At 41.3% G+C, this 22,529-nt stretch overlaps 2 protein-coding genes across 3 annotated transcripts; both read right to left on the bottom strand.

The window, feature by feature from the left end:
• Positions 1 to 3,346: 3,346 nt before the first annotated feature.
• Positions 3,347 to 5,897, bottom strand: LOC124054759 (galactose-specific lectin nattectin-like). Its single transcript, XM_046381128.1, has 6 exons — positions 5,881 to 5,897; positions 5,147 to 5,304; positions 4,940 to 5,067; positions 4,708 to 4,839; positions 4,404 to 4,509; positions 3,347 to 3,619 (listed from the first exon to the last, which is right to left on the bottom strand). The coding sequence occupies exons 2-6, from the start codon at positions 5,247 to 5,249 to the stop codon at positions 3,549 to 3,551; spliced, it is 540 nt and encodes a 179-aa protein (XP_046237084.1). The 5' UTR covers positions 5,250 to 5,304; positions 5,881 to 5,897; the 3' UTR covers positions 3,347 to 3,548.
• Positions 5,898 to 7,901: 2,004 nt separating this feature from the next.
• LOC124054754 (lithostathine-1-beta-like) lies at positions 7,902 to 10,543 on the bottom strand. 2 transcript variants are annotated; one of them, XM_046381119.1, is made up of 6 exons: positions 10,443 to 10,543; positions 9,631 to 9,788; positions 9,424 to 9,551; positions 9,192 to 9,323; positions 8,890 to 8,995; positions 7,902 to 8,125 (listed from the first exon to the last, which is right to left on the bottom strand). In XM_046381119.1, exons 2-6 carry the CDS (start codon positions 9,731 to 9,733, stop codon positions 8,055 to 8,057), a joined length of 540 nt encoding a protein of 179 aa, XP_046237075.1. In that variant the 5' UTR covers positions 9,734 to 9,788; positions 10,443 to 10,543; the 3' UTR covers positions 7,902 to 8,054. The 2 variants fall into 2 exon arrangements, with proteins under 2 accessions (XP_046237075.1, XP_046237073.1); XM_046381117.1 differs by lacking the exon at positions 10,443 to 10,543 and having other exon boundaries at positions 9,631 to 9,916.
• Between the last annotated feature and the right edge of the window lie 11,986 nt (positions 10,544 to 22,529).

Raw genomic sequence — 22,529 nt, 5'->3', positions numbered from 1 at the left:
CTCTGGGCTTGATATGAAGAAATGTTCTAAGTGTGTCAAGCTTTTTCTTACTATATCAAATGTCATTGTCCGTCACAAGGAGAGACTGTTGAGTTGTGAGTAAATCTACACTGAGAACTTGTATCAGATACACATGAACAAGTTCAGAGAATTTCTGGGAGAGAACTTCCTCTTTCAGAACTTGTGGTTATGTAGGAGGCGCTTGGTAGTGAGGTAGTCCAGAATGAATGCGGGCTTATGGTGCTGTAGGCACAAAACGTGACTTTTATGGGGTAAAATCTTTCATGATGTTTTCGGTATAAGTGGTAGAGCGAATAGATGCAGTTCCGTTAAAGTAGACTTTCATATCTTTGTTGCAGTGAAATAAGTATTTGTGGCATTCGCACCAGTTTACGGTATTTGCTGTTATAGTTTCACTCATCAATCAAGCACTAAGTTTGTGTTTTGTTTTAAACACGCTTCTAACATCTAATAGATCGATAGATAGATGCTTAATTGATCCCAGGTAAAAATTCAAGAATAATGACTAAGGCATAGGGACTATAATACACAAAACCGACACCGTATTATTGTGGTTATGTTCACGTATTTATAATTGAAGTTATCCAACCCTAATATGACATTGCTAAACATAAATTCTTTACTGAGCAATCAGTACATTATACAGAATGCTAGCGCTTTATGGGCAAAACCATCCACCCTGTAATTAAAACAATCAGGCATTAGTATTTTATTATTTCAGTTCTGATATACAGTTCATCCGGAAAGTTCTACACAAAATACTCCATAATCACAAAGTGAAACAAGTTTTCTTGAATTTTTTTGCAAATTTACTAAAAATGAAAAACAACAAATGTAATATGCGCATAAGTATTCATACCCTTTGCCATGACACTCAAAATTGAGCTCATGTGCCTCCTGTTTCCATTGATCATCCTTCAGAGGTTTCTACTACTTGAGTTGAGTCCACCTGTGGTAAGTTCAGTTGATTGGGCATGATTTGAAAAGGCACACACCTGTTTATATAAGCCCTCACCGTTGACAGTGCATGTCAGAGCCCAAACCAAGCCACAAAGTCAAAGGAATTGTCTGTCGGCCTTTGAAACAGGATATCTGGGGAAGGGTACAGAAAGATTTCTGCCGCATTAAAGGTCCCAAAGAGCACAGTAGCCTCCATAATCCATAAGTGGAAGTGGAAGTTTAGAACCACCAGGACTCTTCCTAGAGCTGGCCGCCCAACTAAACTGAGTGATCAGGATAGAAGGGCCTTAGTCAGTGAGGTGACCAACGACCCAATGGTCACTCTGACGGAGCTCCAGCGTTGCTCTGTGGAGAGGGGAGAACCTTCAAGAAGGACAACCATTTCTGCAGCACTCCACTAATCAGGCCTGTATGATAGAGTGGCCAGACGGAAGCCACTCCTCTGTAAAATACATATGAAAGCACCTGAAGGACTCTCAGACCACGAGAAGCAAAATTCTCTGGTCTGATGAAACAAAGATTGAACTCTTTGGCATGAATGACAAGCATCATGTCTGGAGGACACCAGGCACTGCTCATCACCTGGCCAATACCATTCCTACTGTGAGGCATGGTGGTGGTAGTATCATGCTGTGGGGATGTTTTGCGGCAGCAGGAAGTGGGAGACTAGTAAGGGTTGAGGGAAAGATGACTGCAGCAAAGTACAGAGACATCCTTGCTGACAGTCTGCTCCAGAGTGCACTGGACCTCAGACTGGGGCAAAGATTTATCTTCCAACAAGACAACGAGCCAACATACAGCCAACATCACAAAGGAGTGGCTTCGGGACAACTCTGAATGTCCTTGAGTGGCCCAGCCAGAGCCCACACTCGAACCCTATTGAGCATCTCTGGAGAGATCTGAAAATGGCTTTGCACCGGCGCTCTCCATCCCACCTGATGGAGCTTGAGAGGTTCTGCATTGAAGGGTGGGAGAAACTGCCCAAAAATAGGTGTGCCAAGCTCATAGGCTCATACTCTTGAGGCTTGAGGAGACTTGAGGAGGCTGTGATTGCTGCCAAAGGAGCTTCAACAAAATGTTTATCACAAGGTGTGAATACAAATGTACATATTATATTTTTGCATTTTCATTTTTAATAAATTTCAAGCAAACTTGTTTCACTTTGTCATTGTGGGGTATTTTGTGTAGAATTTTGAGGGAAAAAATAAATTTAATCCATTTTGGAATGAGACTGTAGTGTAACATAACAAAATGTGGAAAAAGCGAAGTGATGTGAATATTTTCTGGAGGCACTGTATGATCACTACTGTATTCACAACAACTAAAATAAAATTTTGGCTTTTTTGTGGAGTGTGTGTGATAACACCCCATTCTTGTACATGACAGACAACAGAAATGACAGCTGTAGCCTACTTAGTGTGACTTAATGTGTTTTTCTTGAGCTACTTTATCTACGCTGAAGGTCCTCGTCCTGGAGTTTAAAGGATTCATTATTGGACAGAACTGACTGATGCTTTTGAATAACACATCCCCTGATATTTCAGCTTAGTTCATATGAAATTCTCAATCTTGAGTCAAAAACACATTTGTTGCTGGTAGCGTCGCTACAAGACTGTGACTTTCCATGAAACATAAACACACACACACACACACACACACACACACAGTGGTCAGCACTGGTATCACCCATGAAACAGACACACAGTCATGTCAGTGTCAACTTTACCGTCAGTGGTTCCACACCAGAACATAGATATGTGTGTGGGTGTGTTTGGTGCAGGTGAAGTGAACAACATAAAATATTTAAGCATCCTGCAAACAGGACATTTAGTAAAGCCATTCTGATGGCAAATTTTAGGAGCACATATTGTGTAGTTCATGTGAGTCAGAGTTTCCATGGAGGGCCACACCTTCAGGTTTGCTTTGTATAAACACCAAAGTTTGTGCCTAACTTACACAACGTATCTAAATGGTAAGCTCTCATTATTACTTCATTCAATCTTTTCGTGAATTTCCCTCAGGATCAATAAAGTATCTCTCTATCTAACTATCTATCTTGTCTTCAGCTGTGACTGAAGTGACGTGACAAGCCACAGCTAAAGTACGACTGAGGTGACAGGTTTGCAGATATTTGGTCTTACACCTCATTACTGGGCAAATTGCTGCTTTTGGTTATGACAACATTCAGCTGTACCAAATTTCAGTCTAACTGTTGGATAATCGTTGTTGAGATATTTCATTCAAAACTGCAAATTTCAACCTCATGGTTGTCAGAGGACAAGTCAGATGACACTTGCAAATCTATAATTTCATGTTTTCAAAGAGCCCCAGCTTTTCCTTGGGACTATTTTTAGTGGAGGATTCATCCAAATATGAACAGTTTAATTCTAAATAACTTATAAATAAATAACTGGAACTTGAATGCTGACATGTTTATTGCGGTAAATTTGAAAGCTTGTGTTTTCAGTGGTTATCAGAGCAAGAGAATGATAGAAAAGCTGCATATGTGATCAGCTGTCATGTCGACGCTGACTTTTAATATGAGAGCAAACATCAGCTGGTGATGATCACTTCTTCTTGCTACACGCAAAGAACATCTTTGTTGAGCATCCTGCAGTAGCTAATGGTAGAAACCACCCTGGAAAACAGAGAAGATAAAACGTAAAACATCCCATTCAGTGGCATCAAGAGTTATGGAGGAAAAATAACCTTTTGGTGGTTTATTAAGCACAATGTCTGCGTTCAAAGAGATGAATCTTGTTACTTGACAGACGTAGTCACATTTCCTGCTTTGGTTTTGTTATGGCTTGAGTGGGCAGATGATGGCTTTCATGCAGCAACATGCTTGTCTGAATCTGGTCGTTTTAAGTTGATGAAGGCTATCTGATCATTGGCACAATTGATGCCCCTAAATGGTAGTTCATTGCTGCATGTGTTTGGAGGCAGGGTCAGGAGTGTTAGGAGTCCTGAAATGTATGAAATGCGTAACTGCTGATGCCACGTCATTGCAGAGCTCTGACAGAATTAATTATTTGACATGACGTTGAAAGTCAAAAGCAGGCAGCTGTTGATTTCAAAGAGACCTGATCATCACACTGATCTGATCAGAACACGAAAAATGACATTGTGGTTTATTTTTCTTCTTTCTTTTCTGTTTTAGCCAGACTTATTCACAAATGTGTTTTGATGGACTCTCAATTCATTTTTGATTTCCAAGATTGTTTTTTTTTTTGTTTTTGTTTTTTTCTCCAATCGGTGCAGACCACAGTGCCTCTTGATGCATAAACCTACAATGAATCAATGAAACGTGACCCACATCAAATTAGAGCAATAAAATGGGAGAAGCAGCACTGAGTGCTCATGAGAGTTTGTGACTGTTTTTAGGTCGACTTGAAACTTTGATTGTACTATTTTTTTCTTACGACTGAAGTTCAAGAAGATGCAGTTCTTCCCTCCATTGTAGTTCGGCTGACCTTGAATCCATGCAACAAAGTTCAACTTAGATCCATCAATGTTGTCAATTCTCCCCTGAAAAGCCCAGAGTTGAGCATCAGTGTTGTTATGTGACACACAAACTCCTCTGTGTATCATACATCATCTTCACTCTCATTCATTCAATTCACTTTATTCATATAGCACTAAATCACAACAAAATTGTCTCATGACTCTTTCCTGTTAAAGGAGGTCGAAACCCAACTCTTAAATTTAGGTAAATTCACTGCTTACCCCTGTCCTTCTGGCGCCAATCCATACATTTTCACCATGAATTCCAGCACGATTGGCCAATGATTTCATGCGTGTCATCTGAGCACGACTGTGTAATGACAGCAGATTGGCATTTAAGGAGCGGCAGAGTTTCTGTAATGAGCAGAAATGTGGGCGTTAGTCTTCACATTAACACAACAAATGAGGATGGATTTATTGTATTTTCTGTGTTGCTTGTTTGTGTTTGCATCACCTGTGCGTCATCAAAGGTTTTGGGAGTCCGAATGATTTTAAAACAGTAAATCTGACTGAGGTGGAACCATCCATGATCACATGATACCCTGTTCCAAGAAGAGTGGCGCTTGTTCAAAAGTAGACCACCTGTGGAAACACAAGTGCTTAAATAAATAGTTTTCTTAGCATATAGTTCACCAATGGTATGTGATTGTGTTGTACTTACAAAAACCAGAACCAGGATCTGGATGATGACAAAGACGACGACGACCTTCCACTGTCGCCATGAACAGGACACACACCAACAGCAGGATGACAGCTGGACGCATGGCTGTGACCTTTATTGTCAGCGCTCTACAGCTGGAATACGACCTGGAAAAGTGACTGATGAATATCCAGAAAAACATTGTTCATTTGGAAGCAGTCAACACTCAACAGGCAGATATAAGGTGATCAAAGTAACTTAATTACAGTGTAGAAGTATATCTCTGTTTCTTCTGTAAATGTGCTGTTCTTGCTGAGAGTTTGATGTGACGATCAGTAAGTTAAAGTTATGTCATTTGGTACCAGTTTTAAGAACATCCTGATCATTTCTGAAGTCTGAAGAAGCCAGAATATGACCTCTGTGCAAGCCACAAGAGTGACATGTTTTTTCCACCAAACACTAGTGTAGCAAGTATTTCACTGGATAAATCACCAAGCTGCTGGAATAACACTTATTTTCTTTATAAATTTCAAAACAAATTATTAAGTATGTAACATGAGGTGCCAACTCAATCGACTGAAAACTTTTGTCCCCAGATCTACAGGACACATTTTTACGTTCAGCTTCTGTCCGGCCCCAAGCAGCCACACATCAGCTCCAGTGTTTGACTGTCGTTGAGTTATCTCTCTCTAGACCTCAGATGTACTCGTTCTGTTCTGTTGTCCTAAAACACACAGAGAGACAAAGAAACTCACCACAGATGTGTTCTTGGTGTCACCAGTCCATTAAGTGATGGTGCCTCTGGCCTAGAAGCTGTTTAAATGTATCAAGAACACCTGACATTTGACATGTAAAACTCAGAACATTCAACGCTTGGAGGAAGTTTCTGTTGATGATTCACTGAAGATTGTTTTTTTTTGGTAATATTGAATATTTCGAGGGTGTGGATCCACATAATCAGTCAACAGACTGAAGTCATGAATTGTTCTTCCATCTTTTTATTTCTGTCATCTCTGGGCTTGATATGAAGAAATGTTCTAAGTTTGTCAAGCTTTTTCTTACTATATCAAATTTCATTGTCCATCACGAGGAGAGACTGTTGATTTGTGAGTAAATCTACACTGAGAACTTGTATCAGATACACATGAACATGTTATTGTGTGGCATCTGCACCAGTTTACGGTATTTGCCGTTGTAGTTTCACTCATCAGTCAAGCACTAAGTTTGTGTTTTGTTTTAAACACGCTTCTAACGTCTGCTGTAGCTCTCGTTAGGAAAATGTATAAGGACTATAACACACAAAACTGCTATGTTATGTTATTGTGGTTATGTTTGTGTATTGTTAATTTAAGTTATCCAACCTTAATGTGACGTTGCTAGTCGTAAATCCTTTACTGACCAATCAGCATGCATGAGCAGAATGCTTGCCCCTAATTGGCCGGCCTCCTCCCGGTAGGGTATGCCCGGATCACCTCCCTAGGACAGCGTCCAGGAGGCATCCGAAACAGATGCCCGAGCCACTCCAAGTGGCTCCTCTCAATGTGGAGGAACACCGGCTCTACTCCGAGCTCCTCCCAGGTGACAGAGCTCCTCACCCTATCCCTCAGGGATCGCGCCGCCACCCTGCAGAGGATGCTCATTTCAGCCATTTGTATCCTTTGAGTCATGACCCAAAGTCCATGACAATAGGTGAGGGTAGGAACGTAGATTGACTGGTAAATTGAGACCTTTACCTTACGGCTCAGCTCCCTCTTTACAACGACGGACCGATCCAACAACCGCATTTCTGCTGTGGCTGGACTGATCCGCCTTTCAATCTCACGCTCCCATCTTCCCTCACTCGTGAAGAAGACCCCGAGATACTTAAACTTCTCCACTTGAGGCAGGAACTCTCCTCCAACCTGGAGGGGGCAGACCACCTTTTTCCGGTCGAGAGCAATGATTTGGAGGTGCTGGTTCTCATCCCAGCTGCTTCGCACTCGACTGCAAACCTCCCCAGCGCATGCTGAAGGTCCTGGCTTGAAGAAGCCAACAGGACAACATCATCCGCAAAAAGCAGAGTTCCCAAATCAGACACCCTCAGGCCCCTGGCTGCGCCTCGAAATCCTGTGCATAAAATTAATGAACAGGACCGGTGAGAAAGGGCAGCCCTGTCAGAGGCCAACATGCACTGGGAACAGGTCCGACTTACTGCCGGCAATGCAGACCAAACTCTTGCTCTGGGAGTGTGGGGACCGCACAGCCTTTAGCAATGGGCCCCGGACCCCATAATCCTGGAGCACCTCCCACAGGATGCCGTGGGGAACACAGTCGAATGCCTTCTCCAAGTCCGCAAAACACATGTGAACCAGTTGGGCAAACTCCCATGAACCCTCAAGCACCCTGCAGAGGGTATAGAGCTGGTCCAGTGTTCCACAACCAGGGCAAATACCGCAATGTCCTCTTGGATCCGAGGTTCGACTATCGGCCTGATTCAGTCCTCCTCCATGGCCCCCCCGAACTCCTCCCAGGCCCGAGGTTTTGCTTCCACAACCCGCTCGGGCTGCAGCATCCTTGGTCCTCCGATACCCGTCAGCTGCCTCGGGGATCCTACAAGCCAACCAGACTCGATAAGACTACTTCTTCAGCTTGACGGCATCCCTTACTTCCGGTGTCCACCACCGGGTTCAGGGATTGCCGCCACGACAGGCACCAGAGACCTTATGACCACATAGACAATATATCTACATATAAACTCTCACATCACTACACAAACACAAATAAAAGAAGACGCTGGAACATGAATGCTGACAAGTTTATTGCGGTAAATTTGAAAGCTTGTGTTTGCAGTGGTTATCAGAGCAAGAGAATGATAGAAAAGCTGCATATGTGATCAGCTGTCATGTCGACGCTGACTTTTAATATGAGAGCAAACATCAGCTGGTGATGATCACCACTTCTTGCCGCACGCAAACATCATCTTTGTTGAGCATTTTGCAGTAGCAAATGGTTGAAACTGCCCTAGAAGAGAGAAAAGATAAAATGGAAAACATCCCATTCAGTGGCATCAAGAGTTATGGAGGAAAAATAACCCTTTGGTGGTTTATTAAGCACAATGTCTGCGTTCAAAGAGATGAATCTTGTTACTTGACAGACGTAGTCACATTTCCTGCTTTGGTTTTGTTATGGCTTGAGTGGGCAGATGATGGCTTTCATGCAGCAACATGCTTGTCTGAATCTGGTCGTTTTAACTTGATGAAGGCTATCTGATCATTGGCACAATTGATGCCCCTAAATGGTAGTTCATTGCTGCATGTGTTTGGAGGCAGGGTCAGGAGTGTTAGGAGTCCTGAAATGTATGAAATGCGTAACTGCTGATGCCACGTCATTGCAGAGCTCTGACAGAATTAATTATTTGACGTGACGTTGAAAGTCAAAAGCAGGCAGCTGTTGATTTTAACGAGACCTGATCATCACACTGATCTGATCAGAACACAAAAAATGACATTGTGGTTTATTTTTCTTCTTTCTTTTCTGTTTTAGCCAGACTTATTCACAAATGTGTTTTGATGGACTCTCAATTCATTTTTGATTTCCAAGGTTTTTTTTCTCCAATCGGTGCAGACCACAGTGCCTCTTGATGCATAAACCTACAATGAATCAATGAAATGTGACCAACATCAAATTAGAGCAATAAAATGGGAGAAGCAGCACTGAGTGCTCATGAGAGTTTGTGACTGGTTTTAGGTCGACTTGAAACTTTGATTGATTTGATTTTTTCTTACCTCCAAAGTTCAACAAGACGCAGTTCTTCCCTCCTCTGTAGTTCGGCCGACCTCGAGACCATTCAGCAAAGTTTAACTTAGATCCATCAGTGTAGTGAAGTCTCCCCTGAAAAACACAAAGTTGAGCATCAGTGTTGTTATGTGACACACAAACTCCTCTGTGTATCATACATCATCTTCACTCATTCATTCAATTCACTTTATTCATATAGCACTGCATCACAACAAAATTGTCTCATGACTCTTTCCTGTTAAAGGAGGTCGAAACTAAACTCTTAAATTTAGGTAAATTCACTGCTTACCCCTGTCCTTCTGGCGCCAGTCCATACATTTTCACCATGAATTCCAGCACGATTGGCCAATGATTTCATGTGTGTCATCTGAGCACGACTGTGTAATGACAGCAGATTGGCATTTAAGGAGCGGCAGAGTTTCTGTAATGAGCAGAAATGTGGGCGTTAGTCTTCACATTAACACAACAAATCAGGATGGATTTATTGTATTTTCTGTGTTGGTTGATTGTGTTTGCATCACCTGTGCGTCATCAAAGGTTTTGGGAGTCCGAATGATTTTAAAACAGTAAGTCCGACTCAGGCGGAACCATCCATGACCACATGATACCCTGTTCCAAGAAGAGTGGCGCTTGTTCGACAGGAGACCACCTGGAGAAACACAAGTGCTTTAATAAATAGTTTTCTTAGCATATAATTCACCAATGATATGTGATGGTGTTGTACTTACAAAAACCAGAACCAGGATCAGGATGATGACAAAGACGACGACGACCTTTTACTGTTGCCATGAACAGGACGCACACCAACAGCAGGATGACAGCTGGACGCATGGCTGTGACCTTTATTGTCAGCACTCTACAGCTGGAATACGACCTGGAAAAGTGACTGATGAATATCCAGAAAAACATTGTTCATTTGGAAGCAGTCAACACTCAACAGGCAGATATAAGGTGATCAAAGTAACTTAATTACAGTGTAGAAGTATATCTCTGTTTCTTCTGTAAATGTGCTTTTCTTGCTGAGAGTTTGATGTGACGTTCAGTAAGTTAAAGTTATGTCACTTGGTACCAGTTTTAAGAGTATCTTGACTATTTCTGAAGTCTGAAGAAGCCGGAATATGACCTCTGTGCAAGCCACATGAGTGACATGTTTTTTCACCAAACACTATTGTAGCAGGTATTTCACTGGATAAATCACCACCAATAACTCTGTCTTTCTTTATAAATTACAAAACAAACTGTCCATTTAATTTTCTGGTATTCATGTCCTTTATGGCTTACCTTGCTCTCCTGTTTGTCAGTTATATTTTTCATTGTTCCCTGAACCTCCTGTATGTAACATGAGGTGCCAACTCAGTGGACTGAAAACTTTTATCCCCAGATCTACAGGACACATGTTTACCTCCAGCTTCTGTCCAGCCCCAAGCAGCCACACATCAGCTCCAGTGTTTGACTGTCGTTGAGTTATCTCTCTCTAGACCTCAGATGTACTCGTTCTGTTCTGTTGTCCTAAAACACACAGAGAGAAAAAGAAACTCACCACAGATGTGTTCTTGGTGTCACCAGTCCATTAAGTGATGGTGCCTCTGGCCTAGAAGCTGTTTAAATGTATCAAGAACACCTGACATTTGACCTTTAAAGCTCAGAACATTCAACGCTTGGAGGAAGTTTCTGTTGATGATTCACTGAAGATTGTTTTTTTTGGTGATATTGAATATTTCAAGGGCGTGGATCCACATAATCAGTCAACAGACTGAAGTCACGAATTGTTCTTCCATCTTTTAATTCCTGTCATCTCTGGGCTTGATATGAAGAAATGTTCTAAGTGTGTCAAGCTTTTTCTTACTATATCAAATGTCATTGTCCATCCCAAGGAGAGACTGTTGATTTGTGAGTAAATCTACACTGAGAACTTGTATCAGATACACATGAACAAGTTCAGAGAATTTCTGGGAGAGAATTTGCAGAACTTTCAGAACTTGTGGTTATGTAGGAGTCGCTTGGTGGTGAGGTAGTCCAGAATGAATGGGGGCTTATGGAGCTGCAGCCACAAGACGTAACTTTTATGGGGTCAAATCTGTCATGATGTTTTCAGTATAAGTGGTAGAGAGAATAGATGCAGTTCTGTGAAAGTAGGCTTTCACATCTTTTCTGCAGTGAAATACCTTTCTGCATTATTAATTAAGGATTTGTGGCATTCGCGCCAGTTTACGGTATTTGCCTTTCTTGTGTCACTCATCAGTCAAGCACTAAGTTTGTGTTTTGTTCTAAACACACTTCTAACGTCTGCTGTAGCTCTCGTTAGGAAGGACTGCAATACACAAAACCGCTACCGTGTTATTGTGGTTATGTTCATGTATTGATAATTGAAGTTATCCAACCCTAATATGACGTTGCTAGTCGTAAATCCTTTGCTGACCAATCAGCATACATTAGCAGAATGCTAGCAGTTCATGGGCCGGCCTCCTCCCGGAGGGGCATGCCCAGGAGGGCCACAGGATGCCGCGGGGAACACGGTCGAATGTTTTCTCCAAGTCCACAAAACACATGTGAACCAGTTGGGCAAACTCCCATGAACCCTCAAACACCCTGCGGAAGGTATAGAGCTGTTCCAGTGTTCCACAACCAGGGCAAAAACCGCATTTTTCTTCTTGGATCCGAGGTTTGACTTTCGGCTGAATTCCCTCTCCAGTACTCTGGAATAGACTTTCCAAGGATTGCTGAAGAGTGTGATCCCTCTGTAGTTGGAGCACACCCTCCTTATCCTCCCTTCTTATAAAGAGGGACCACCACCCTGGTATGCCAGTCCCTTGGCATTGTCCCTGACTGCCATGTGATGCTGCAGAGTTGTGTCTGTCAAGACAGCCCCACAATATCCAGAGCCTTAAGGTACCCAAGACGGATCTCATCCACTCCCGGTGCTCTGCCACTGAGGAGCATCCCAACTGCCTCAGTGACTTCGGCTTGGGTAATGAGTGGATCCGCCTCAGAATCCCCAGCCCCTGCTTCCTTAGCGGACGACACGTCAGCAGGATTGAGGAGATCCTCGAAGTATCCCTTCCGCCTTCCAACAATATTCCCAGTTGAAGTCAGCAGCTCCCCACTTTCACTGTAAAAAGTATTAACAGGCCACTGCTTCCTCCTCCTGAGGCGCCGGACGGTTTGCCAGAATTTATTCGAGGCCGACCGACAGTCCTCCTCCATGGCCTCCCCGAACTCCTCCCAGGCCCGAGGTTTTGCTTCCACAACCTGCTCGGGCTGCAGCACGCTTGGCCCTCCGATACTCGTCAGCTGCCTCGGGGATCCTACAAGCCAACCTTGCTCGATAAGACTCCTCCTTCAGGTTAACGGCATCCCTTACTTCCGGTGTCCACCACCGGGTTCGGGGATTGTCGCCACGACAGGCACCAGAGACGTTATAACCACATAGACAATATATCTACATATAAACTCTCACATCACTACACAAACACAAATAAAAGAAGACGCTGGAACTTGAATGCTGACATGTTTATTGTGGTAAATTTGAAAGCTTGTGTTTGCAGTGGTTATCAGAGCAAGAGAATGATAGAAAAGCTGCATATGTGATCAGCTGTCATGTCGACGCTGACTTTTAATATGAGAGCAAACATCAGCTGGTGATGATCACTTCTTCTTCCCGCACGCAAAGAACATCTTTGTTGAACATTTTTCAGTAACAAGTGGTCGACCCCTCCCTGGAAAACAGAAAAAATAAAACGGAAAACATCCCATTCAGTGGCATCAAGAGTTATGGAGGAAAAATAACCTTTTGGTGGTTTATTAAGCATAATGTCTGCGTTCAAAGAGATGAATCTTGTTACTTGACAGACGTAGTCACATTTCCTGCTTTGGTTTTGTTATGGCTTGAGTGGGCAGATGATGGCTTTCATGCAGCAACATGCTTGTCTGAATCTGGTCGTTTTAACTTGATGAAGGCCATCTGATCATTGGCACAATTGATGCCCCTAAATGGTAGTTCATTGCTGCATGTGTTTGGAGGCAGGGTCAGGAGTGTTAGGAGTCCTGAAAATGTATGAAATGCGTAACTGCTGATGCCACGTCATTGCAGAGCTCTGACAGAATTAATTATTTGACGTGACGTTGAAAGTCAAAAGCAGGCAGCTGTTGAATTTAACGAGACCTGATCATCACATTGATCTGATCAGAACACAAAAAATGACATGATGGTTTATTTTTCTTCTTTCTTTTTTGTTTTAGCCAGACTTATTCACAAATGTGTTTTGATGGACTTTCAATTCATTTTTGATTTCCAAGGTTTTTTTTCTCCAATCGGTGCAGACCACAGTGCCTCTTAATGCATAAACCTACAATGAATCAATGAAACGTGACCCACATCAAATTAGAGCAATAAAATGGGAGAAGCAGCACTGAGTGCCCATGAGACTTTGTGACTGTGACTAGTCTGACTTGAAACTTTGATTGCACTATTTTTTCTTACGTCTTAAGTTCAACGAGACGCAGTTCTTCCCACTTCTGTAGTTCGGCCCACCTTGAGACCATGCAGCGACGTTGAATTTCGATCCATCAATGTAGTGAAATTTCCCCTGAAAAACACAGAGTAGAGCATCAGTGTTGTTATGTGACACACAAACTCCTCTGTTGTGATTTAGCGCTATCTGAATAAACTGAATTAAATGTGAAAGTGGAGAAACTCACAGGCTTGTACCATGTTCCCCCAATGTGGGTTCTGTCTTTCCGGTGCTTGAATGAGATTTAGCTGAGATAATAATTTTAACCAATCTGATTCCAATGTATAAAATGTCTACTAGGTGGAAATTAGCCGTTAGCCATTATCAGTAGTACACCTCCTAAGAAACAGGTTGTGTCCAGCAGAACTAAATCTGGTTAAATACGTAGTTCAGGGATAGGAGATTTAGGTCTTAAAGCTATCCAACAAGCTATAAAACATGCAAAATAGCCCAGGCCTTGGGTGAAAGAACATAACACTCAATCTCTTCTATTTTCCTCAGCGGTTAAGAGCGTGGTATCGCACCCATTGATACTCACTACATAACTATGGAGTCCAGAAACTGAATGAATCTCAGACTCCAGACCTCCACAGGCATTTAGCCCTGTAGGTAAGGTATCTCAGCAAGGGAGTAGGACAGGTTATCAGTTAACAGTTATTGTAACCAAAATAGACATACAATTAATAAATCCATATTCCTATGGTAATCCTAAAAAATAATCAGTCAACTGGTCAGTCAAGCAAGATAATAGTCAAGAATACCACATAGCATATCTGAAACGGATATGGCTATGGGAAGTCTGTGGAAAGCAGAACAACTCAAATACCATGTCTTTGTGTTTCCCTTAAATATCCAACCAGAACAAAGCACTTTGTATTCCGTGTCAATTGGAAATTGGCACTCTTTCTGCTTGGATAACTTTTGGTCATCACGGTGCTCTAAAGACAATAACAGCAGGAAGGGAAGTATCTCCCCAGAGTGGGGACATTTCTTCCAGAGTTCAGAAATATCATATATAAATTGTCTCCAGCATTTCTTCACTTAGACCTTTGCGCTTCTCGCATTGAGACCATTAAAATGATGTCAAACATGAACACATTTTCATTTCATAATACACAAGATTCATTTCAAATCCAACATTTAATGAAGTTCTTTCACTTCAGTGGGCCTGGCCCAGCAGGAGGTGTTAAAGGTTCCTCACACGGTAACTCGTGACCATGTGGCCAAGACCAGCTGTGGGGGTTCAGAGACAGTTAGGGCACCCCATAAAATAGTCTTACAAATGAATGAGAGCGACGATGATGTATGATAAACAAAGTTGTCTCATGACTCTTTCCTATTAAAGGAGGTCTATACCAAACTCTAATAAATTTAGATAAATTCACTGCTTACCCCTGTCCTTCTGGCGCCAATCCATACATTTTCACCATGAATTGTGGCCCGATTGACCAAAGATTTGATGTGTATAAACTGAGAACGACTGTGTACTGACACCAGATTAGCATTTAAGGAGCGGCAGAGTTTCTGTAATGAGCAGAAATGTGGGCGTTAGTCTTCACATTAACACAACAAATGAGGATGGATTTATTGTATTTTCTGTGTTGCTTGTTTGTGTTTGCATCACCTGTGCGTCATCAAAGGTTTTGGGAGTCAGAAAGATTTTAACACAGTAAGTCTGACTAAGGTGGAACCATCCATCACCACATGATATGCTGTTCCAAGAAGAGAAGCCCCCGTTTGAAAGTAGAGCATCTGTAGAAACACAAGTGCTTTAATAAATAGTTTTCTTAGCATATAATTCACCAATGGTATGTGATGTTGTTGTACTTACAAAAACGAGGATGAGAATGATGATGACAACGACAACAACCTTCCACTGTCGCCATGAACAGGACACACACCAACAGCAGGATGACAGCTGGACGCATGGCTGTGACCTTTATTGTCAGCACTCAACAGCTGGAATACGACCTGGAAAAGTGACTGATGAATATCCAGAAAAACATTGTTCATTTGGAAGCAGTCAACACTCAAGAAGAACAATCAGCTTTATTGGCAGTACATATATATATATATATTTACATACACACACTGAATTCGTCTTCTGCATTTGACCCATCCTGAGTTGAACACACACATGCAACACCTGGCAAATTACATGCAGTGAAACACACACAGGAGCAGTGGGCAGCATCAAGTGGGATGTTGGGGGGTTAGGTGCCTTGCTCAAGGGCACATCAGCCGGCCATTGGAGGGGGGGGGGGGGGGGGGGGGGGGCATTTATCGCATTAATCACTTCACCACACCCAAATTTTTCCTGCCCGTCCGGTGGGGGAATCGAACCGGTGACCCTCCGATCACAAGCCGTTTCTCCAACCTCTAGGCCACAGCTTAATTACAGTGTAGAAGTATATCTCTGTTTCTTCTGTAAATGTGCTTTTCTTGCTGAGAGTTTGATGTGATGATCAGTAAGTTAAAGTTATGTCATTTGGTACCAGTTTTAAGAGTATCTTGACTATTTCTGAAGTCTGAAGAAGCCAGAATATGACCTCTGTGCAAGCCAGATGAGTGACATGTTTTTTTCACCAAACACCAATGTAGCAAGTATTTCACTGGATAAATCACCAAGCTGCTGGAATAACACTGATTTTCTTGATAAATTTCTAAACAAATTATTAAGTATGTAACATGAGGTGCCAACTCAGTGGACTGAAAACTTTTATCCCCAGATCTACAGGACACATTTTTACGTTCAGCTTCTGTCCGGCCCCAAGCAGCCACACATCAGCTCCAGTGTTTGACTGTCGTTGAGTTATCTCTCTCTAGACCTCAGATGTACTCGTTCTGTTCTGTTGTCTTAAAACACACAGAGAGACAAAGAAACTCACCACAGATGTGTTCTTGGTGTCACCAGTCCATTAAGTGACAGTGTCTCTGGCCTAGAAGCTGTTTAAATGTATCAAGAACACCTGACATTTGACATTTAAAGCTCAGAACATTCAACGCTTGGAGGAAGTTTCTGTTGATGATTCACTGAAGATTGTTTTTTTTTTGGTAATATTGAATATTTCAAGGGTGTGGATCCACATAATCAGTCAACAGACTGAAGTCATGAATTGATCTTCCGCACTGTAAAAAATACCTGTAAAATCCACAGTAGCTTACTGTAAAACAATTAACAATCGAATACTGTTTAAGTAGAAAACACAGTATGCAAAGAGTTACTGTGGAAATCACAGTAGAAAATATTTTACTGTAGAAAAAGTGAATAATACACTACAGTAAATTTCTGTAAAGTTTGGTACATACATTAAGAGAGAGGAACAGGGAGTTCTATCAGCAGTCATCGAACGATTTTAACTTGGAAACAGACTGCAATCTACTACCGGGCTATAGGGGTCAGTAGTCTTCTAGAAGAACAGAAAATATAGTAGTAGAAGAAGAAGAAGTCACGTGTGAGCCGGTCTGAGCCCGCTCAGACTTAATGTATGCGCGGGAAAGTTAATCATAGCAGCAGCCTGTGATCTTAACAATTTGATTTTCGGTTATTCTCAGAAGGATTTTTGCATGGACAATCGCGGACTTTGTGGACAGCTTTCAGCAACGTTGGATTAAAAGATTCTTCAGAACTACACTGCACCTCTCACCGTAAGTGAAGTCATTTTCATTCATTTTTCGGACCAACTCAGTTAGTCTCAGTTTAGCTTTGTTTGTTGCTTGCTCAGTTTTTTGCATGAAAAATGTCTTACACGTTCAAGTTGTGTAAGTTTAGTGCAACAACGATTTCAGCATTCGTTCTGCATGTTAAAATTCACAAAAATCTGTCAAATGTTTAGATTTCACCGTACAATAATGCAGGGTTGCTTTCCCAATACACATGCTAAACTGGCTTCTCACATGCAAAACTGGCTTCTTATTTATTTATTTCTTTTTTGCAGAATGCTTAGTTTTTTTATATAGTATTTGTCTCTTAGCCTATATATTCTGTTTTTACTTAGCTTATATTTCTATTTTTTTATTCAACTTTTCGTTTCATATTTTTCTTGTACCCTACCTATTACTCCCGGGACGTATGTATGCATGTAAATGTGAGCTGGTATGACAATGAAAGTTCCTTGATCCTTAATCCAATATATTCTTTCAAAGATTGAATACGAACATTTTTATTTCACCGCAGTACAAATGTGAACGGGGTTTGCTTTCCTGAAATGGGATCAATAAACAATGTCTAAGATTGCATTGTAATTGTATTTTTTATGATTTATTGTTGGGGCAGCACGGTGGTGCAGTGGTTAGCACTGTCTTGTCATAGCAAGAGGGTTCCAGGTTCGAATCCCGGTCTGGGCCCTTCTATGTGGAGTTTGCATGTTCTCCCTGTGCCTGCGTGGGTTTTCTCCGGGTTCTCCGGCTTCCTCCCACAATACCAAAAACATGCACATTAGGTTAATTGGCTGCTCTAAATTGCCCCCTAGGTGTGAGTGTGAGCGTGTGTGGTTGTCTGTCTTTGTGTGTTGGCCCTGCGATTGAACCCCGCCTCTCGCCCGTAGTCAGCTGGGATAGGCTCCAGCTCCCCCGCGGCCCTGATGGATAAGCGGTATAGAAAATGGATGGATGGATGATTTATTGTTGTAGGTGACAGCGTGTGGTCTGCCAACAAGTGGATGCTGTCAATAATGGGCCATGGTGTAATTCCACATTCACCTCCTATGCCAGATTTCACAACTGCTGTCTTGTTTGCCAGTTTCTATGTCTTCAACATAGAATATCAGGTGGAGGCAACCACAACGCTGGAGTTAGTTCAGAGGTATTGCTCGTCTAGATCTTGTCTTTATAGTGTAAAGCAAATATAGACCCTCTTAAGCTCAAGCCAGCATCCTTTTATGTGTAAAATTATTAAGGTTCAAATTTGATACCAAGGTTGATATCCTTTTGTGTTGGTAGCTTGAAATAATAGACCTCCCCTATAATTATCAAAATAGAGATCAATTTCTTATAAATTTGTTGATTTGCCATGAGATCTGCTATGAGAAGTATATACTTATTGATCTGCCCATGTGACTGAACGTTAATGTCTGTTTTTTCATTTTTCCAGGTTCCTTGCCAGGATTGATCCTGACTGCAGCGAGTGCAGTGCAAAGGTGCAGCCAAGCCATAAAACTTGAAGAAGAGGAAGTTGTCGTACATGAACCCTCGTGTGATTTCCTTCATCAGGGACTTCACTGATTTTGATTGGCAAAACTAAACTAAGGTACTATTTTGACAACAAGTTTTAGTTCCAAAACATTATTATAAATAGTCCTTAAATATTGTTGACATTGAACTGACTATATACTGTCATGGCAATCTGGAGCTTGAATTGATGTAAATTGTTTTTACAACTTAAATATGTTTTATAAATGTTACAGTTCCTACATTAAAGAATTGTTAATAAACAATTAAATGTATCAGTATCTGTCTCTTTGTAGTTATTGATAAAGTTGCAATTCAATATTTATGTTTGTATTTTCCCATTTTTATAATTTTAAAACAATATTATTGTAAATAAAAATACAGTAAAGTTTACTTACTGTAAAAAGATGCGGGAAAATACCATCACCATACCGTGATGTGTTCTACAGTATGTTACTTGTAATTTGCCTCAAGTTAATTACTGTGATATTATTTGCAGTAAGTTACTTGTCAATTGCTGCCAGTTAGTTACTGTGAAATCCACAGTAAATTTGTTACAGTGCATCTTTTAATTCCTGTCATCTCTGGGCTGATATGAAGAAATGTTCTAAGTGTGTCAAGCTTTTTCTTACTATATCAAATGTCATTGTCCATAACAAGGAGAGACTGTTGATTTGTGAGTAAATCTACACTGAGAACTTGTATCAGATACACATGAACAAGTTCAGAGAATTTCTGGGAGAGAACTTCCAGAACTTTCAGAACTTGTGGTTATGTAGGAGGTGCTTGGTGGCGAGGTGGTGCAGAATGAATGGAGGCTTATGGTGCTGTAGGCATAAAACGTGACTTTTATGGGGTAAAATCTTTCATGATGTTTTCAGTATAAGTGGTAGAGAGAATAGATGCAGTTCCGTTAAAGTAGACTTTCATATCTTTGTTGCAGTGAAATATCTTTCTGCATTATTATTGAAGTATTTGTCGCATCTGCACCAGTTTACGGTATTTGCCGTTATAGTTTCACTCATCAGTCAAGCACTAAGTTTGTGTTTTGTTTTAAACACACTTCTAACGTCTGATGTCACTCTTGTTAGGAAAATGTATAAGGACTATAACACACAAAACTGCCACCATGTTATTGTGGTTATGTTCGTGTATTGATAATTGAAGTTATCCAACTCTAATATGACGTTGCTATTCGTAAATCCTTTACTGACCAATCAGCATACATTAGCAGAATGTTGGCACTTTATGGGCAGCACCACCCACCCTGTAATTACAACAAACATACTTTAGCATTTTTTTATTTCAGTTCTGATATACAATCAATGCTGTATTCACAAAGTTTGTGGAGTGTGTGTGATAACACCCCATTCTTGTACATGACAGACAACAGAAATGACAGCTGTAGCCTACTTAATGTGACACACTGTGTTTTTCTTGAGCTACTTTATCTGCGCTGAAGGTCCTCGTCCTGGAGTTTAAAGGATTCATTATTGGACAGATCTGACTGACGCTTTTGAATAACACATCCCCTGCTATTTCAGCTTAGGTCATATGAAATTCTCAATCTTGAGCCAAGAACACATTTGTTACTGGCAGCGTCGCTACGAGCCTGAGGATTCATCCAAATATTAACAGTACTGTATGGACTTAAACAGCCCACTATTGATCTGGCTTCATAATACATAGATGAATATACTCTGTATTGTAGCAGAACAGTTTCATCCTAAATAACTTTAAAACAAATGCTTCTGGAAGGACAATATACTTACATAGACAATATATCTACATATAAACTCTCACATCACTACACAAACACAAATAAAAGAAGACACTGGAACATGAATGCTGACATGTTTATTGCGGTAAATTTCAAAGCTTGTGTTTGCAGTGGTTATCAGAGCAAGAGAATGATAGAAAAGCTGCATATGTGATCAGCTGTCATGTCGACGCTGACTTTTAATATGAGAGCAAACATCAGCTGGTGATGATCACTTCTTCTTGCTGCACACAAAGATCATCTTTGTTGAGCAATTTTCAGTCGCAAATGTTCGACCCCTCCCTGGAACACAGAAAAGATAAAACGGAAAACATCCCGTTCAGTGGCATCAAGAGTTATGGAGGAAAAATAACCCTTTGGTGGTTTATTAAGCACAATGTCTGCGTTCAAAGAGATGAATCTTGTTACTTGACAGACGTAGTCACATTTCCTGCTTTGGTTTTGTTATGGCTTGAGTGGGCAGATGATGGCTTTCATGCAGCAACATGCTTGTCTGAATCTGGTCGTTTTAACTTGATGAAGGCTATCTGATCATTGGCACAGTTGATGCCCCTAAATGGTAGTTCATTGCTGCATGTGTTTGGAGGCAGGGTCAGGAGTGTTAGGAGTCCTGAAAATGTATGAAATGCGTAACTGCTGATGCCACGTCATTGCAGAGCTCTGACAGAATTAATTACTTGACGTGACGTTGAAAGTCAAAAGCAGGCAGCTGTTGATTTTAAAGAGACCTGATCATCACACTGATCTGATCAGAACACAAAAAATGACATTGTGGTTTATTTTTCTTCTTTATTTTCTGTTTTAGCCAGACTTATTCACAAATGTGTTTTGCTGGACTTTTGATTTATATTTGATTTCAAAGGTTTGTTTTTTTTCCAGCTGGTGCAGACCACAGTGCCTCTTGATGCATAAACCTACAATGAATCAATGAAACGTCATCAACATCAAATTAGAGCAATAAAATGGGAGAAGCAGCACTGAGTGCCCATGAGAGTTTGTGACTGTTTTTAGTCTGACTTGAAACTTTGATTCTACTATTTTTTCTTACCTGCAAAGTTCAATGCGATGCAGTTCTTCCCACTTCTGGAGCCAGTCCATACATTTGTACCATGAACTCCAGCATGCATGGACAATAATTTCATGCGTGTCATCTGAAGCTGACTGTGTGCTGGCATCAGATTAGCATTTAAGGAGCGGCAGTGTTTCTGTAATGAGCAGAAATGTGGGCGTTAGTCTTCACATTAACACAACAAATGAAGTTGGATTTATTGTATTTTCTCTGTTGTTTGTGTGTGTTTGCATCACCTGTGCGTCATCAAAGGTTTTGGGAGTCTGAAAGATTTTAACACAGTAAGTCTGAATAAGGTGGAACCATCCATGATCACATGATATGCTGCTCCCAGAAGAGAATCCCCCGTTTGAAAGTAGAGCATCTGTAGAAACACAAGTGCTTTAATAAATAGTTTTCTTAGCATATAATTCACCAATGGTATGTGATGGTGTTGTACTTACAAAAACGAGGATGAGAATGACGATGATGATAATGGCGACGACGACGGCCTTCCACTGTCGCCATGAACAGGACGCACACCAACAGCAGGATGACAGCTGGACGCATGGCTGTGACCTTTATTGTCAGCACTCAACAGCTGGAATACGACCTGGAAAAGTGACTGATGAATATCCAGACAAACATTGTTCATTTGGAAGCAGTCAACACTCAACAGGCAGATATAAGGTGATCAAAGTAACTTAATTACAGTGTAGAAGTATATCTCTGTTTCTTCTGTAAATGTGCTTTTGTTGCTGAGTTTGATGTGACAATCAGTAAGTTAAAGTTATGTCATTTGGTACCAGTTTTAAGAGTATCCTGACTATTTCTGAAGTCTGACGAAGCCAGAATATGACCTCTGTGCAAGCCAGATGAGTGACATGTTTGTTTCACCAAACATGAGTGTAGCAAGTATTTCACTGGATAAATCACCAAGCTGCTGGAATAACTCTGTTTTTCTTGATAAATTTCTAAACAAATTATTAAGTATGCAACATGAGGTGCCAACTCAGTGGACTGAAAACTTTTATCCCCAGATCTACAGGACACATTTTTACGTTCAGCTTCTGTCCGGCCCCAAGCAGCCACACATCAGCTCCAGTGTTTGACTGTCGT

This window comes from Scatophagus argus, chromosome 23 (assembly GCF_020382885.2).
Source record: "Scatophagus argus isolate fScaArg1 chromosome 23, fScaArg1.pri, whole genome shotgun sequence".
Lineage (NCBI taxonomy): Eukaryota > Metazoa > Chordata > Actinopteri > Scatophagidae > Scatophagus > Scatophagus argus.
This window is presented reverse-complemented; position numbering and strand designations above follow the sequence as displayed.